This window comes from Etheostoma spectabile, chromosome 7 (assembly GCF_008692095.1).
Source record: "Etheostoma spectabile isolate EspeVRDwgs_2016 chromosome 7, UIUC_Espe_1.0, whole genome shotgun sequence".
Lineage (NCBI taxonomy): Eukaryota > Metazoa > Chordata > Actinopteri > Perciformes > Percidae > Etheostoma > Etheostoma spectabile.
In genome coordinates this window covers 29907867-29926727 of record NC_045739.1, presented here as the reverse complement: position 1 = coordinate 29926727, position 18861 = coordinate 29907867, and the positions used below count along the sequence as shown (strand labels likewise).

The window sequence follows — 18861 nt, the reverse complement described above, 5'->3', positions numbered from 1 at the left end:
ACACACGCCATTGTAATTAAACCATTAAAGCCTTGCCCTCAAGGATATTCTGTGCTCAAAGAAGAAAAGGTAATTATTACCTTCATTTCACAGCGAAGAAATAACAGCAAATCACTGTATAAATAATCCAATCATCAACTTTAGGAAAGCTCAACTCTTTCCATTGAGCCGATTTTTATTTTAAGCATGTGCACTGACAAAGAGCGTAACATAGACTACATAGTGACAGCTGGGATGGCTCGCTCTACTTGCCAAAAGAAAATCTGATTCATTGTTAGCAGGTGAGTCTCTGTCTCGACCGAGAACATCAAAAGACTCCACACACGCAGACCATGGAAAACCATATTGCTTGATGACACAGAAAGATCTGTCAGGAGCGTTCAATCTCTCACTCGCTGCAATTGAGTGTGGCGTAAAGTAAACCGCGGATTCCCTCGCATCAGCACGTACAACTGGTGAACAAAGTGCGGCGGGAGCGGATCCAAGGTATCAGTCTGAGAGCTGGTGAAGAACACCAGGGCTCTGGCTTTGATCACCGCTGATGTGTGAGTGCCTCAAAGTGGCTTCGTCTGTCAGCAGGTGTGAGCGCACGCCTCTCCAGCACGGGCCGAGAGAACGTGTCAGGGACTCTGTCGAAGGGTGAGAAACTCCCAAAGTCTTCTAGACGGTGTTTATTCTCGTTGATGGGGCTCTAAATCATGACACACTACTGGAGGATTCAGGGCTTAAGAATGAGACGCTTTGTGTCCAGGGTTCGGAGGACGTCTTCACATCCTGCATCAACACAACAGTGTACAGAAGCCCCGTTCCAAGTAAAAACCCAGCATGCAACGTTAGCTTTTTCAGCAAAATGTACTTAAAGTAAAAAACTGACATTGTGTAAGCAGCATTTTAAAAGGAATAGTTTAACATTTTTGGGATACCCACTTATTCAATCTGTGGCCAGGTTATACGAGAAAGGTTGATGCCAGCAGTCGGTTAGCTTAGCTTAGCACAAAGACTGGCAAACAGGGGGGAAAAGAGCTAGCCTGGTTCTGTTCAACAGTTACAAAATCCTCTGACAGGTTGCCAGGCAGTCCATCACATAACCCCTCGTAAAATATGACGTGTTAATTAGTGAGCTTCAGAGAGGTGTTGGCAGGCTGATGGTGTTATTGTTGGATAAAGCCAGGCTAGCTGTTTCCCCACTCTAGGTCTTTAAGTGAAGCTAAGCTAACTGCTAGCTGTAGGCTTACAATGAACGGAGAAATATTAGAGTGGTATCTTTATTTTCATTGAACTCTCTAAAATTTCCCAAAACTTCTGTGGCCCCTAACTTCAGGGTCACAAAGTAATTACGATGAGATGATGAAGGGGGGAGGGGAAAAGAAAAGAAAAGGTTTTGCAACACAAACACGTAAAGATGGTTTGGACTTCTTTCTAATCCTTGTTTTTTGTGGAGTATTGTAAAAATGACCTATTTGGGCCTTGAACAGATATTAAAATAAAACCATCTGAGAAGTTCAGAGGAAAAATGGTGGAACCCAAAAGCTCAAAGACAACTTAAACATGACAAGGAGCCATTAACTTTAACAGTGCATTGTATTTTAGAAGCTGATTATACATAGTCTGTGTAAAATAGAAAGTAACTATTACTAAAAAGTACCTGTACCTGTCAAATAAACATAGCTGAGAAGGAAGTACTATATTTACTGCCTGTAAAATGTAGAGGTGTTAAGGTATAAAGTAGCATAGAATAGAAAAAGTACACATTTGTACTTAAGTAAATATACATGTACCTGAGTACACGGGCACACAATTGGATCAATTACTGAATCCGTGTTAATCATTTTTGGCCATTCAGAGGCTTTATGAGATTTTATTACCCCGAAAAGAACAACTTCAGGTTTGCCTGGATGATTCTTTTACGTGCACTGCTTTAAGTGTGTTTGTCATGTAGTTTGGCAGGGGGGGGGGGGGATTGGGTTGAATTTATTTGAAGCAATAAAATGGAAAATATTTCCCTGGGGCAGCATGCCACCAAAAACACAAACACAACTGTTAAAACATGTCTCTGGGGCCCGCAACCAGATCCTGAAACTCTACCCCGTTGCAGGCAGCTCCTGAATTCGCCCGTGTGTACAGTTAAGCGTTATCTGTTTGCACACAATAATACGACATGAAACTTTCTTTTGCTGCTGGTGAAAAATGTTGCACGGGCAGGTTTAAAGTTGATCGAGAGCCTTCTTTAATCCCTTGTTTTTACATCCCCGTGCTGCTCCCTGTGCAGCCATCCATGCATGGGTGGACGGGCCTACCGCTGGGCCCATCCCACCCCGAGAGGCAGGGATCCCCGGGCTGTGGGGGACGAGGGGATCCTGGCTAACCTGCGTGCATCCCGGGCCGTCACGCGTCCGCCCCCGCGTTCCCCACCGCTGCACCTCACAGAAACAGATTGCCTCGAGGATTTATCGCCCTCGAGCTAAATACAGTTAGGCATGCAATGTTGACTCTGCTCTCTTCTCACTGGGTTTTTGCAATTGGCAAGCACCGTGTGCAAAACATAATTACTCCATCGCACTATGGGGACGCTGTTATTAGCTCAACAAACTTGGTAAAAGTGTAGTATAGGTTTTTTCCAAAGCATGCTTCTTATAAAATGGCCTAATTTTTTCCATCACTGTTGTCCCAACAACGGTGTGTATACATTTATTGTGTTGTTGTATTTTACGTGTGAGAGAAAGTGAATAAATTTGTGTTTATATTCAAGCGATAACCAGAGACAATCTTGGCTTGCTCTAGTTATAAAGGCAATGTAAGCTGAGAGAGACTTTGAACGCTGTGTGTATGAATTATAGCTTGGGAATGGGCCTTTTTTCCCTGTGGTAGGTAAAGTGAGCTGATGAAAAGCACCAGAGATCCTGATTCATCTCAGGAACACTGGTCTGCCCCATGGCCTGACTGTGGGCAGAACATTTCAGGTAACAAGGTCATTAGACCCTCTTGTTTGGTTATTTTTAAGATTCCTTAATCCAAAGTGTGAAAAAACCACACATTTTCTAGCTGTTTGCACTGTTTCCAGCACTCCAGTAGTTTTTACCTGCAGCAATAGTAGACCAATGTACTGTTAAGCGCGAGCGATCATTCTGAAAAACATGGTTTCAAGAACATGACCGGCACATGATGAGAATCAGGCGAGATTAAGGGATTTCTATAAATCTGGCATCAATCTGAAGCCATTATAAATGAAACTAAATCCAAATCAAACAGCCGCTCTACGTCCGCGTGGTGAAAACATAACACTGGGCGGTTTATTTTACTTGCAGATATGAGATGTGATGACAAAGAGAGCTTATCATTTGTATTTATTCGCTCTCTCGGATGACTTCATTAGCCAATTTGAATGTTAAATGACCTTTTTAGTGGAGTTCGCTATCATGCAACACACCATCGGTAGTGTATGAGTGTATGTTTTTATGGGCCGTGAGTATAATAATTAAGGCTCTCTATCTATCTATCTATCTATCTATTTATGCTCTCTCACGGATGCTTTAACGTTGTTTGTTCTGGAATCCGTCCTTCAGTTCCACAGAAGATAAGAATTATACATGCTACATAGTCATAAAACATCTCAACAACACATTATGTAAAAATGTGCACGTACCTGCCTTCGGACAATGGCCAACCCGACATCATACATGACCTATAAGCGTTGAGAATCCTCATGGGCATATGTTCACAATACTGCACTAAGTGCAACCTGCACAATAGGTTTATCTACGTGTTTATTTATGCACATTTTTGGATTCCCAACTTGTATATATTCAAACATTTGTTCTTGTATTTCATCCCTATTATTACGTACAGTATGTATATTGTATCCTAGTATTTCATTTATATTCTGTGCTGTGTGACTGATTTTGCTGCTGTAACCCTGTAATTTCCCATTTTATTGGATCAATATCTATCTATCTATCTATCTATCTATCTATCTAATGGTTCAGCCTGTTCAGTGTTGTAGTCAAGTCCGAGTCACCAACTGGCGATTTCCAGTTAAGTCTCCAGTCACCAAAGGAGAGTCAGAGTCGAGTCAGAGTTGAGCCACAATACCTGAGTTTGAGTCGAGTCACAAGTCCAGACAATAAAGACTAGAGTCGGACTCGAGTCCAAATCCAGGTCCATCACTGCCTAATGCACATAAAAATAGTCCAAAACTTCATCCAACTTCCGAGTTCTATTTCATGAGCGCTCAAGTGCGATGTCATAAATCCTCGAGTACGGGTCTAAGTCCAAGTCATTAGTGCGAGAGTCCAGGTCGAGTCCAGAGAATAGCGACTCGAGTACTCCATCGCAGGAGACCCTGAATCTTTTACCAGAGGGAAGAAGCTGTGTGGAGAATGAGAGTTGGATCAGACACTATGTCCGGTGCCTGTCTGATAATAGACTGCTCATAGGTTCTTTGTAAGTATTGTTTGGAGTATTTTACAGTGGTGCCGTTTTCCTGTGGGACTTGGTCTTGTGTCTTTATGTATAGGTTGATCCAAAAAAGGTCCCCCACACACGCTTCATTAATCATCACTGGGGATGACAGAGAGGAAACAAAAACCCTCGCCCCGGGCTAAACCCAGCCATTACTCAACACGCCAGGCGTGATGTTTGACTTGACTCCCTCAATTACAGACATCCCAGATCCCTCACTGCTCCCAACAATGACAGATTCCGCTCATCTTTAGAGAGCGGAGCAATAAGGCTCACACACATGCACCTTTGACGTATTGCTTTAAATTGTACAGGGTGACGGTTCACAGAGATCACAGTTGTTTGGAATGTACTCCACTTATCATCTCATTAAAAAATAAAATTCCACTCGCAAGCACAACTCCACACCTCACTGTTGTGATCACTTTCAAATGGAAAAATCTCCCGAGGAATGCAGTGTACGACCGCACGCTGCCAGCGGCCCACACACACACACACGGGATTGGTCAGATAGAAGGCGAATGCCATCATAGGAACTGTTTCCACTGGGCACAAGGGAAAAACATGTAAATGTGGAGTGTAAATGTTTGGCTTGTTGAGAACACAAATTCCTTGCCAAGACAGCTCCAATGGACGTGTTGTTTTCTCTGAGACCTAACAGATGCGTAATAGGATAAACTTACAAACTACCCAAGGAAAGCAAGTTTACCGCTTTTTTCACGGTGTGTGGCACGTTTTTTCCCCCCTCCTTCTTCTTCTCAAGCAGAAACCCGGATAGGGTGGCACTAGCAAACGCAACCTTGAATACAACCACTTCCACAGATGTCAAGCTTAAAGCTCAGGTTCTCATCAGAGGTGACAATGTTTGGCCAAGACACTATCTGGCATAACACTGCGTCTTAAAAGTGATTATGTCATTACCCTCTGATTGAGGGAGATGAGATGAAAAGAATGTTGGAGAGGGAGGCACAGGGGGCTAATCCTCACCGAGGTGTTCTCTTTCAGGACCCTTTCTATGGGGCTTTGTGAGGGGCTTACACGGCATGCTGCCCCTGTTTTTCGGGGCCGCACCGCCCCTATCGGATGTCCCAGACACAGCGGAGTCAGACCAGGCCTGTGAATGACAGAGTCAATGGGCTGGGAACTACATCGCCGTAGGTCTTTAAATATCTGCCCACCTAACTTTCCCAGGAGTTACATCATGCGGCGGGAATATGGTGGGTTGCTACAGTGGGTTCTCAGGGGAAACAGTGTTTGTGAAGACACCCGGCTCCCTGGGGGGGGGGGGGGCAAGTCTGGAGGAGTGAAATCCCAGCGTTGTGCACTCCTTAGCAGGCTTTACGGTTGACACAGGGTCATCCTTCATAGGCTCTGCTTTAACAGGGGAAACCAAGTCAAATAAACACCACCAGGACACAACCACCTACAGTGTGTTCTTAAAGATACAAAAGAGACCTCAAGGCGGGGGGGCAGCGAAGGTTACGGTTAGGATTCCAGAGACTGGCGGCTGGTAAGAGCTGAAGGCTGGTATATAGGGCAGTGAGAGTTATGAGAATGCCAACATAATGGGTGGGCTGAAAGCAAAACAAATAGCCGGGTGGAAATCATTCGCAAATATGCAACACCAGCAATAAACAACAGAGTCGGGGGGGGGCCGTGTAGGCTGAGGCCTTTGAAGCGGCCCGGGTTCGAATCCGACCTGCGTGTCATCCCCCGTCTCTCTCCCTCCTTTCCTGTCTATCCACTGTCACTCTGAAATAAAGGGGAAATCCCCCAAAAAATATCTTGAAAAAAGATTATAAAAATAACAGACTCATGGGCCAACTGTTGCTTTTGAAAACTGTAATGCAGTTTTTTTTTTTTTTTTGTTTTTTAAAAGGAGTCAATTCTAATGCTAACATTGGTCTTTAGTTACACAAATGGCTTTTTCCAACAACTTTTTTTAGAAAATAGCAACTCTAAATGTTTTATTTGTCCAGTTATTGTGTTTACGACTACATTTCCTGCTTCACAGATGCATTTAGAAGGGTCTTATCTCAACTTATTGTATGTAATATTAGATTATCTCATCTCCTTCTGCCTGATACATTTGACTACACTTTAATACATCCTGATTTGTTCACTTAGGTTGGAAAATTGGTGTCAGACACCCCCAGCGTGCACTAATTGATGCATTGATCAGCCCTTAGAGGTTCAAATTCCTGGCATACCTCCGGAAGTCCTCCATTTAGTGTTTTCACACATTTTGGCCTATCTCACCGTCTGAAGCTTGACCTGGCGGAGCACACCTGTCCTGTCCTAGCTTTTACCTTGGCCGTGCATATCGTCCACGCTGACAAGAAATCTGCACACATCTTACATCTCTGCAGGTTGACATCAAACTGTTTTTCTATATGCAATATCATCATAAAGAAATAGCTTGTTAAAATACTTAAAATTTCAAAATAATGTTAAAATTCAGAGAGTTTTACCTTGATGCTCCCGCCGACCTCTTCGCTGTTGGAGATCGTAGCGTTGTAGGTCTCTGTGTGTTGCGGGGTGGCCTCCTTTGGCCTTTTTCTCTCCTTCTTGGCATCCACCCCGTCCAGAAGAACACACTGAGTCCAAAACACCGCAGCCACCACGGCCAGAGGCCCGGCCCCGCACCGCATAGTCACGCCGGTTGTCGATCCGCGACAGAATCCGTGCAGAAACCGCCTGGATCTTCTGTGGAGGACTCGGCCGTGTGATTAGGCAGAAGCTGAGGATGCCCACAAGGCTCCCAAACACAAAGTCCCAATGGGGGGGTGGGGGGTTGGGGGGTTGGGGTGGGAAGGAGACTGGAGGAATGCAGCTTCAGGGACTCCCTGTCCAAGAGACTGTCTGCTCCCGCCGTTGCTCCCCTCTTGACGACGCAGGGGCTTACTCAACTATGAAATGTGTCAAGCAGAATGGTCCACGGGAGTGACAGATCGCTGCAGATCTGACAGCAAATAAACCCATTAGTGAGATTTTTCACGCTTTCTGCTCAGTTGGGGGGTGCGGTGCCGAGAAGGGTGGGAGGGAGGGGGATACAGGGGTGGGGGGCAAAAGAAGAGGCAGAGAGGGGGGGGCGTCCGAAGCTGAGGGTGGGCTGTGAGGGCTAAGAGATGGATGGCAATGTTCTTTCTCGAACCCCCTCCTCCTCCTCCTCCTCCTCCTCCTTCCTACCACCCCCCCCCCCCCCCCCCCCCCCCCCCGGCTCTCTCCCGCTGTTTCTCACGCGGAGAAGTGGATCCAGTCGCCGGCAAAGTCGCGTGGTCGCTGGAAAAGCTGCGAAATCCGCAAACTTTGGGCTTTCATCAGAAGACGCAGGTCAAATCAATCTGTCTGTCCAGCACACCATGCACCCCGGGGTGGGGGGGGGATGCAGAGTGAACAAAGTTCCAGGAGGAGATGGATGAGGTCAAGTTTGGATCTTCTCTCCTCGCCGCTATCACGAAACACACACCCCCACAGGTAGCAGGTAGATTTTCCGCTTCTGTCGACACAACCCAGGTGTGTCCCCCACTAACACCCCCCAACAAGTCCAAGGCCCAGTCAGGGAGCAGTGATTTGTCCCCTTTTTGCGTTGCACTCCCTGTCCCTCGTCCCAGTTGCTCCGAATGAGCTCACAGGAGGACTCGCACTGGAGTTTTATCATTGCCTTTTCCCCCCCCTGCTTCTTCCTCCCTCTCCCACTCCCTCTCTGTGTGTGTGTCTCTCTCTCGCTCTCTCTCACACACACACACACACACACACACACACACACACACACACACACACAACTTCTCTCCCTTGCCTCTATTGGCAACCTTACTAGCTTATTCAGCTCGGTTTCATCTCATAGATGAAATGTTCAAGCTGAAGAAGTTCTTGGCAGAGAAGGTGTGCGGCTGTTGTGTGTGTGTGTGTGTGTGTGTGTGTGTGTGTGTGTGTGTGTGTGTGTGTGTGTCTCTGTCGTGTCTGTCTGTCTGTCTGTCTGTCCTGTCTGTCTGTCATTTTGGCTCAATATTAGCCTACTCCAGAGCCCTGTGTTTACATCCAAGCACGAAATAGAAATGTGCTTTTTTTTGTGACCTCGAGGAATTATCTTGCGTAATTTTGCTGCTTGAAAACCTTCCAAAGGACCCTGACTGTGCCCTAGGTACACAACCGTGCACGCATCCCTGTTTTGGTTTATTCTGCGTTGACGGTCGGGAACGATGTCGTACTTTTCTGAATGCTTTAACAGGAAAATAATTAAATGAAGTACTTGTATTTCAAGTAGTGTAAATTGCAGGTTTCAGTCAATAACATGGTCTAGGTATCGCTGCAACAGCTCATTGTCTAAAGGGAATCCAGCCCTCTCATACTCTTATTAGAATAAATAACATGTTAGCTACCAGACATATATTTTAGGCTACTTCACAACTTTAACACTTTTTTTACTTGATTTCTTTTTTTCTTTTCTTGATATTATAAAATTTTAGCACAGTGCCACCCAGAGGCAGCAGCCTGCAGCACAGAGTAAAAAAAACTCCCCTTCCAGTAGGGCTCCATCCTAGTTCCTGTGTCCGCTGGCAGTACCGCAGCAGGTAGCAGCAGCCAATCAGCGTCAAGCTCACCACAGGCAAGCACAACAAAACCGGTAGTTGGTAGGTTGGCCTTCAAATTAAAATAACAAAATGCGTTACAATAAAATATAATAAAATAAAAGATTCCTCCATACAACAAGATTGCATGTTTGCTTTTACAGCGCAAGTGTTTTTTTTATTGTGCATCTCAGTTTGTCTCTAGTCAGTGTTTCACCATTTATTACTAGCTAACTATTTCAAACATGTATTCAATCTATTAGCTAACTATTTTGGCTACTTTGCCATTTTAACTAACTACACATACCCTATCACTGTATTTATTTTTTACTATTTTGTTCATTACTGTTTTATATTTCACTATATATCGATTTGTTTCATCTTTTACCCATTTGAACAAATAACCCTTTCTATTTTAAACATGTAGCCTTTCAATAGTTTTAAACTATTTCAACTTTTTGAACATTAGCTATTTTTATTGTCAACAATTTATACAATACAATGCACAGGTATATCCATTACTTACTACTTTAAACATAGATCCGTTACCATTATCTATATTTTAACAATGTAACTAATAATTTACCCTGACAATTTTACTTGTATCAATTATTTTTTAACTATTTCGACAATTTATCCAATACTCCTACAACTGTGTATCTATACAGTTAACTTTTTTTAACCATGTATCAATTACTTAGCTAACTATATGTCAACCATTTTAAACATTGGTATTTATACGTACCCAATGGCATCTGCATAAGTGTCCTTTATAAACAAAACTTCTCGGCATGGCTTTTAATTTGAAATTGCCGCCCGGAAATTATACTTGTGTATCTGAATAGCTTACCAAAATCCTAGCACTGTTAGCAGCTAGCCAGGACCCAGTTCAAGTGACAGCTTGGATAAAATAACACTAACTGGAACATTATAAAGGACTTTAACAGTCGAACAGTATATCTTCAGTGGAACTTATATAGCCGTCCCACATTTTGGAATGGGGACGTCGTGGTAAAGCCACGTGTACAGGAACTGTAGTCCGAAAACTTACCTGACTGGAAGCTTCTTTTTCCCCAAGGATGGCGAAGGCATGACCCTCCTACTCTCCCTCTGATTGGCCAGTTCTCGTTGCCTTCGTTTGTTATAATTAGTCATCAGGAGTGGGATTGGTTAGAGTAGAATGTCAGGGTAAACCAATAAGAAGCAGAGAAGTGCGGCACACGCCTTTGCCATCCTGGGTAAAAAAAAGAAGACTTGCACTTGCACTGGAACGTTAGGTCCGTTTGACTAGGAAGTCCAGCTAACATTAGCCAGCTGGGCAACTCTCAATACCCGAAGTCGTTTGAACTTCCCCGCAGTGCCGTTTTTAGTCATCGTGTTAACAGGTTGGTTATAGTGTCTTTGTATACTGTTTACGTATTCCAGCTAGCGTTAAGCTAGCTACACTTGTTAGTTACTAGCTATGTTTACTACCCTGCCTGTGTTAGCCACGCAGCTAGCTAGCTAATGTTAACACAGTTAACGCTAACCGCGGTATAAAATAAGTCCAATGACGCGACGAGGCTAAATTCCAGAGCTAACGTTAACCGTTTTTGACGTTAAGGAACCGTCAGTTGCTTTATGAGCTTGTAATTCCGTGCTGTTAAATTAAAGTGGATACCGTGAACATTGACGAGGTGAACGATGTGAAGGCTCGACTGTTAGCTAAATTAAACGTTATCGTTGTAATCTTGTGTTGTGTTCAGAGCACATCTACGATTCAGAATACGTTTCACATCTCCGTACATAATGGGTGCGTCGCCGCTTTAGGCTTTAAACCGTGATTAATCACTTTATCGATTGTAATTGTGTCGTGAAATACAGTTTCTGTGAAACGTAATCCTGTCAGACGATTTATGATGGCTCAAAGCTGCCTTTCCATATCTAGGTTAGTGTGGACTTCTTGATTTTTGTGTCACTCTAGCTGGTGAGAATTTCCAAAAAAACAATTCCCTGAGTCCTCCACATAAATATGCCTATGACGTTGACTCTAATGGGATTTTCCTGTGGGCATTAAGCAAGTGTGGAAAATCCGACGTGTCCTGAACGCGGCGTGAAAGCTAAGATCTTGTGCTTGAATGTTTGAGAGAAAAAGTTTTCATATCAATAGCAAAAAATAATATTTGAGACTAAAAAGTTTAAATAATATATTGGAAATTTTAAAAATGAATTATGAGAAAAAAATATTTTGAGCTTTTGTTCACACTAAAATCTCAAAATATGTTTTTAAACTCTATATATAGGAGAGTTTAAAAAATATTTTGAGATTTTAGTGTGAACAAAAAATTACTAAAAAAAGTCTTTGCTCTCGATGCAATTTCTTGCGCAGGATTTTACTCTTGCTGTGGACATAATGTCATGTTATCATTATTATCGTTATGTTATCAGACCCATATATTAGCTTGGACACACTCGCTAGTTGCCTTTATTTTGACAGAGTAGCTGTCAAAATGCTCTACATGCGATCTGTTGCTGATTTGAATTAACAAGTTTTAGTCTCTCTGACACATGTGGTCTGTACAGAATAAGCCTTTTTATGATGCCAAATATCTATTCAAATTCCTCTGATTCAAAATCATGAAAAAGTTTACATAAAACGTCATGTTGAATCGATTCTGAACCAATGAGGTGTTAGATCAGCCAAGAGGCAGGCATTACCCAGCATGCCCTGGTCCGCCTGGGCCTTGCAGTCGGTGAGTGGGACACAAATCTATATGTGGTGATGTATTCAGCGCATCTGATCGAGCTTATTGTCTTGTCTTAGCTAACTTGGCTTGATATCTTTTTATTTTTCCCCTTTTAGTCAACTAATCTGTGGTTTTGGTATTACTCGACTAAGATTTCTTTAGTTAAGTCATCTTTTACGCTTAGTCATGCTTACTCATTTCCAAGAAACTTATGAGCACATTTCTGGCAATCACAAGATTTAAAGTGGTGCTTTTGCAGGATTAATTGTGTAGAAACTCAGTTTTACAGATGGCTAATTAACTACATTTATATTATGCTTTTCTAGCCTTAACCACATCTCAAAGCTCTGTCGATTAAATCAACTAATCGATTAGTCGACAAAACCATGTAAATGTTAGTCAACTAAGAATTTCTTTAGCCGAGGACAGCCCTACAAACTTTACTTTCCCCCCTCTGTAGGCAACCATGGCTGTTTGGAGAAAACTGTGGCGCAGAAACCTCCTGGCAGTGTCTCTGCTTTTCTCCGTCCTGCTCCACACCCTCCACGTGCACGCCCGGCCAGCCAACATGTCGGCCGCTAAAGAAAAGGCTCCAGCCAGCAAGGACGACAACGAGATTCTCCCACCGGACCACCTGAATGGGGTGAAGATGGAGATGGACGGCCACCTAAATAAGGACTTCCACCAGGAGGTTTTCCTGGGTAAGGAGATCGAGGAGTTTGAGGAGGACTCGGAGCCGAGGAGGAACCGGAAGAAGCTGATTGACATTTTCACCAAGTAAGCGGCATGCTTGTCGTCATTTGAATTACAGCATTCCTGAACTGGGAGGCTGAGCTAAAGCTGCTGATCCGGTTCTTCAGAAGTCGCCAGCTTCAAGTTCCAGTCCGGAGACTAGCAGATAGAGGTGTAGGCTAGAGCTGGGCAATATGGGAGAGAAAAAAAAAAAAATCAAATATCACAATATGTTTTTACCAAATACGTTGATGTCAATATTGCGGCAATATTGTAGGGTTGACTATTGGTGCTTTCACAAATTATTAACACGATAAAACTGTTGATAAACAATCTCCATTAAGGTGATGGGTAAAGGCAAATAATTAAAAATGTCATCGCTTCACTGTAATGCAGCCTTTAAACCAGGAGACACAACACTTATGTGTCATATCATAATATCCAAAATTTAAGACCATATCTGGCCTCATATTGATGTCTGTATAATATCGATATTGCCCAGCCCTAGTGTAAGCCTTAGGAAAATGATCCCACATGCTCTGATAAGTATACTTATACACTGTTATGAGAAGCTGGGTGTGTGTTACAACACAATATTGCAAAACACACAGAATGATGAAATGAATAGTGTTGTGTAACCGCCGTGTTTTTTTAACTAGGGTAAATTTCCTCAAAATCCAGATATGAAACAACACTCTCTCTTAAGAAAACACACAAGGCAATACATCCGAGTAGCTGTATTGAAAGAAAGAATGCACTTGAGCTGAAAAAGAACTAATCCTTTCCCATGACTTTACAAATTTCCCATCCCCTAAACCCTTATTTCTTTACCATCTTAAATGTCAATGTTTACGGGTATTAGTGCATGTTCAGTTTAACCAAAAGCACCAGATTGCATACACTAGGTCAGATCATATGGCTCATTACAGCTCATAGCATATACACGTAGTAGTTTGAGGACTGGGTTCATGTTCATCAACTCAAGTTAAATCAGCCTCTCATTTTCCATTTTTATTTCTATCCTCAGGGTTGACTTCAACAAGGACCGGAGTGTTAGCGCCAAGGAGATGCAGCGCTGGATTATGGTGAAGACGGAGGAGCACTTCCAGGAGGCCATGGAGGAGAACAAGAACAGTTTCCGTGCCGTCGACCCCGACGGTGATGGTGAGAGAGACCCGGAGCGTGCGAAAACATCAAATCCGCTTCTAGTTCAAAGCACAGACCACCGCCATGTTGCCACATGGGTTGTAAACAAATGAATATTTTTACTGTTCAGTCAAAACCAAAATGCTCAATTCGTTCCTTGTCCATAGGTCACGTGACATGGGATGAATACAGAGTCAAATTTCTGGCCAGCAAAGGTTTCAATGAAAAGGAAATTGCTGAGAAAATAAAGAATAATCAGGATCTGAAACTGGATGAGGAAAGTAAGTATAGAACTATTTGAAAAATGGTGACTGCGTATGTGCTGCAGATATCAAAGTAAGAATATAATTGAGCTGAATTTTCTCTCCGTCATGGCTGCAGCTCAGGAGGTCTTGGAAAGCCTGAAGGACCGCTGGTTTCAGGCGGACAACCCCCCCGCTGACCAGCTGCTGAATGAGCAGGAGTTCCTGTCGTTCCTCCACCCGGAGCACAGCAGAGGCATGCTCAAATACATGGTCAAGGAGATCGTACGCGACCTGGGTACATTTGACCTTCTTTACCTGAATAATTGTCTTGAACCTGTGTCAACTATTTTTTTTTAGATACTTGTGGGAAGGGTTGGGTACCGAAACCCGATGCTAATTTGGCACCAGTGTCACTAAAATGCCTACCCTGCAGCTCCGAACCAACAGAAGCATCGCTGCATGTGTTGATGGTTAGCATTACAATTGTATATAGGATCATTTTATCACCGGTATTGGAAAAAACCCAAAGGATACCCAACCACTTTAAGGCGGAACACCTCGCACATTCCTTTAAGTTGACAGGGGAATTTAGCAAACAGCACCATTTGCCGCCCAAATTACATAACGCAACTTTAGCTTCAGATCTCCTGGCCGGTGATAAATGTTCAAGATTGACAGGCCTTTGCTCCTTTTTTTCGTTTCCAAAATTCCTCGGGAAAAATTTTCTGGCTCTTAAAGCGTAAATTCCTCAAAATGTTCCATCTGGGCTCAACTTTCTATGGACCAACGGGAAGGCACAGGGGGGGTTTTAGACCTTTTGCTGAAAGCGAGGGGCTGCTGCGGAATAATCTGATGGAGCAAACAAAAAATAGCTTTTCCCAAAAAACCTTGCATGTAGTGTTTTGGTCCATAGCGCTTTAATTACAATGGGTTGGGATTGAATAAACCTGACATAAACATCCGTGTGTTTACATTCAGGAACAATACTGTTGTTAAGCTCATGAGGTACCGGGTTTTTTTCCCGTGCATGTGAAAAACCCAGTATTCGGGTCCCCTCATTTTTTAAAAAAAAGTGATAAGTGGTGCGCTTTTTGCCTCAGATGGCACAAAAAAGACATCCCCATGGGCAGAACATCGAAACATATGGGTTTTTGGACAATTAGATATTGATATGATTAATCTGCTGGACTTCAAATGACTTGATCAGTTGTCTGAGTTATGAAATTTAAAAAAAGAAATGTTCCCAAACTCAAAGGGGCTCTTTAAATTTCAATTTTTTGTAAACACCGCAAACCCCCCGAAACCCCAAGTTCACGCAAAAAAGAAAAACCCAAAAAAAACCCAAAATCTTCAATCTTCAGGTAAACCCGCAATTTTTTGGCTTTCCCTCAAAAAAGATTTTTACCGTTTTATCCATAATTATATCAGCTCGAGGTCTGGTCTGGGTACACGGCCTCGACCTTTTTTTTGTTTTTAAAGAGATAGACTAACTGAATGGCAACGTTACATTTATCATATTTCACGTTCCAAATAAGCCCATTATTTTACTTTCCACAAAACATGGTGAAAAACCTTTTCTTACTTTTTCATTTGAAAGGCTCATTGTTTAGTAAAAATATATATGGGGGTATATTTTATTTTTACTTGCATTAAAACCTATTTTATTTTTAAAAACCCTGCTCTATTATGAAGAGTATTTTCCCTCCCCTGTTTGTTTTGCTGGCTTGAACCAGGACGGTGATAAAAGGCCCTGTCCGGTTCATCTCCCTCCGTGGGGACCGTGGAGAACCCCGGGGGCCCGGCACACGACGACTGGGGCCCGGGAGGAAAAAGGGTTTCGAGGCCCTCTCGCTCGGACCGCAACGGCATCGAACCGGGGAAATGGAGGGAGGAAAAAAAAAAAGTTAAAAACTCGTTTGATTTTTTTTTTTTTTTTTTGGGTCTTTTTAAGTTTTTTGGTCATATTCTAATTGGGGTTGACGCAGGGAGATTGCAAAAAAAATAACTTCCATACCGGTTTGACACAATACCAATTTTTTTTCATATGACACAAATCTATTTTTTAGCTCCTACTACGGAGCCCCGTCTCTGTGTGTAAGGTAGACTTCTTTCTGCCTGTCTCTATGACATGTTACTTTAGATAGCCAATCACAGACCTTCTCAGCTCACTGACACTGATACGATTTACTCCATAGGGAACAATGATGCATTTTTTGATAGTAAGGAGGCAATTTGGTCTATACATAAAAGGTTCTGAGTTTGGTACCCATTCCTACTACTAAATTATTTTGAGATGGTCACCAAGGACTCATAGAACACCAGTTTCAACCATTTTTCTTCAAAAATGCTAATGAAGGTTTATTTTTTTTTCATTGAATGGACACTTGATTACCAATGACCGTTATGTTCCCCGTCCTCCTTGATTACCAAGAAACCCTTATGTTCCCCATCCTTCTTGATATCAATGACCGTTATGTTCCCCTCCTTTTTGATTATCAATGACCGTTTTGTTCCCCCCTTCTTGATTACCAGGACCGTTATGTTCCCCACCTTGATTACCAGTGACCGTTTGTTCCCCATCCTTTTTGATTATCCAAATGACCGTTTTCCCCATCCTTGATTACCATGACCGTTATGTTCCCCATCCTTCTTGATTATCAATGACCGTTATGTTCCCCATCCTTCTTGATTATCAATGACCGTTATGTTCCCCATCCTTCTTGATTACCAATGACCGTTATGTTCCCCATCCTTCTTGATTATCAATGACCGTTATGTTCCCCATCCTTCTTGATTACAATGACCGTTATGTTCCCCATCCTTCTTGATTACCAGTGACCGTTATGTTCCCCATCCTTGATTACCAATGACCGTTATGTTCCCCATCCTTCTTGATTACAGTGACCGTTATGTTCCCCATCCTTCTTGATTATCAATGACCGTTATGTTCCCATCCTCCTTGATTAACAATGACCGTTATGTTCCCCATCCTTGATTACCAGTGACCGTTATGTTCCCCATCCTCCTTGATTACCAATGACCGTTATGTTCCCCATCCTTGATTACCAGTGACTGTTATGTTCCCCATCCTTCTTGATTACCAATGACCGTTATGTTCCTCATCCTCCTTGCGTGGCGTACAGGAGTACATGGACCCGATGAACGAGCACAACGCCTTGAACGAGGCCAAGCAGATGATTGCCGTCGCAGATGAAAACCAGAATCATAATTTGGAGCTGGACGAGATTCTCAAGTATAGCGAATACTTCACGGGCAGCAAGCTGATGGATTACGCCCGGAACGTTCACGAGGAGTTCTGAAGAGCGACTTCTCCTCTCTCGGTCCGCCCAGCACAGCAGGGCGACATCCTCCATCTGCTTCAGGGACAAGCCAGCCAAGGTGGGGCGAGCTAATGATTGGATGTTCTAGCGTGCAATTCACGGCCTCTTTCACTGCTGAGTCCAACTAATACATCCTCCCTTCAGCCCTGGACTGTCTGCCAGCCATCACACCTAACATGGTGTGTGGTGGTGTGTGTGTGTGTGTGTTGTTGTGTGGTGTGTGTGTGTGTGTGTGTGTGTGTTTGTGTGTGTGTGTGTGTTGTGTGTTGTGTGTGTGTGTGTGTGTGTGTGTGTGTGTGTGTGTGTGTGTGTGTGTGTGTGTGTGTGTGTGTGTGTGTGTGTGTGTGTGTGTGTGTGTGTGTGTGTGTGTGTGTGTTGTGGTGTGGTGTGTGTAGATATTTCCCATTCCTGGTGCAGTGGCGAGAGAGACTAGGCGATATCACCATTTGTTCTGCGGGATGTGTCGTCCTAATGTGTAAATATTAATCATGTACAGTACAAATGCCTCAGTCATAGGGAAAAGCTGAAAAATAAATATAATGCTGCTTCAAGGGAAAACCCCTTATAGAGATATATTATTATAAAGAGCTAATTACTGGAATCTTCCCTAATTCCAAAGCAGATTGGCATTAACGTTGTTCAATACCACTAGTCTGCATTATAGATGTCAGTAATCCGTCCTACTTCTAAACAGGGTAAAACAAAATGGAGGTCACTTATACAAACAAGAAGTGATCTTTCTTAGCAGACTTTCATTAACAAGTTCTTGTCAGAGTAATATATAAGAACAATGTGCCTTTTCCCCAGCAGACATTTTGACTAATTGAAAGTAAAGCACAGGTGTCACTGATAACGTTAACCCTCGTGTTGTCTTCCCGTTACAATAGAAAATCAAAACTTTTGACGCTTTTTACGTAATACTAACTTATTAACTTTAGTTTTACATTTATTTTTGGAATTTATGGTCAATAAACCTCATTTATAGGAAATTATACCTAATGTTTGAGTTAGAAAAGCAGAAATTAGGAATTATTTTGACTAAAATTAAAGGAATCGATGTTGACGGATAATCCCAGACTGGAATATGTCAACTTTTACTCCATACTATTTCAAAAACACTTTAAATTGTTTTTCAAATGTTATAAAATGAGCGTTGTGTGGAATCAATGATGCTATTTTGGGAAATTAAAAAGAACATTGATATAGGAAAATGGGTCAATTTGATCCGAGGACAACATGAGGGGGGGGGGTCAAAATGTCTCCTGTACGTAAAGGTCTATTGTTTAGTTCTTGACTTAAAGCAATCTAATTCATGCTCCTGTTAAGATGTGGATAAAGATGAAGTTATTTATTTGACCAGTGTAATCTTAGACCATGTCCCTGCTTTGTTCCTGTTTCTGCCTTACTCGTGGAGGCTGGTCTTTGTGTCCTTGTGTTGTCACAAAGGTGGATAGCTCACTCTTCATCATATTTACCTGTCGACTAAAGTCTGAATGTTTTTGGTTAATCAATACAACTGCACTTGTACCTTGTATTTAAATGCATGGGCGACCATTTTGTTGAAGGTTTGGATCCTGCCACAGGTTTCTCTGTCCTCGGTCCTGTTTGGATTGTAAGATAAGGTTCATGGTGACAGAATGTG

At 42.8% G+C, this 18861-nt stretch overlaps 2 protein-coding genes and 1 long non-coding RNA gene across 3 annotated transcripts in view; 2 read left to right on the top strand and 1 right to left on the bottom strand.

The window, feature by feature from the left end:
* c1qtnf12 (C1q and TNF related 12) overlaps positions 1–10221 on the bottom strand; it is a 23862-nt gene extending 13641 nt beyond the window's left edge. The window contains exons 1-2 of the mRNA XM_032520805.1: positions 10081–10221; positions 6930–9102 (exon numbers count right to left, since the gene is read on the bottom strand). Of these exons, the coding sequence (XP_032376696.1) occupies positions 6930–7109 (180 nt within the window). The 5' untranslated portion in view covers positions 7110–9102; positions 10081–10221. The remainder of the gene's footprint in view (positions 1–6929; positions 9103–10080) is intronic.
* LOC116692480 (uncharacterized) overlaps positions 1–18685 on the top strand; it is a 23631-nt gene extending 4946 nt beyond the window's left edge. Inside the window, exons 2-3 of the long non-coding RNA XR_004332706.1 lie at positions 8745–8755; positions 17949–18685. This is a non-coding gene — a long non-coding RNA (uncharacterized LOC116692480). The remainder of the gene's footprint in view (positions 1–8744; positions 8756–17948) is intronic.
* Positions 10176–17382, top strand: sdf4 (stromal cell derived factor 4). The gene is given in 8 exon segments (XM_032520806.1): positions 10176–10414; positions 12216–12532; positions 13515–13651; positions 13801–13914; positions 14015–14173; positions 15607–15647; positions 15650–15765; positions 17022–17382. Coding segments are annotated over 7 exon segments (897 nt in total). The 5' UTR covers positions 10176–10414; positions 12216–12221; the 3' UTR covers positions 17041–17382.
* Positions 18686–18861: the final 176 nt, after the last annotated feature.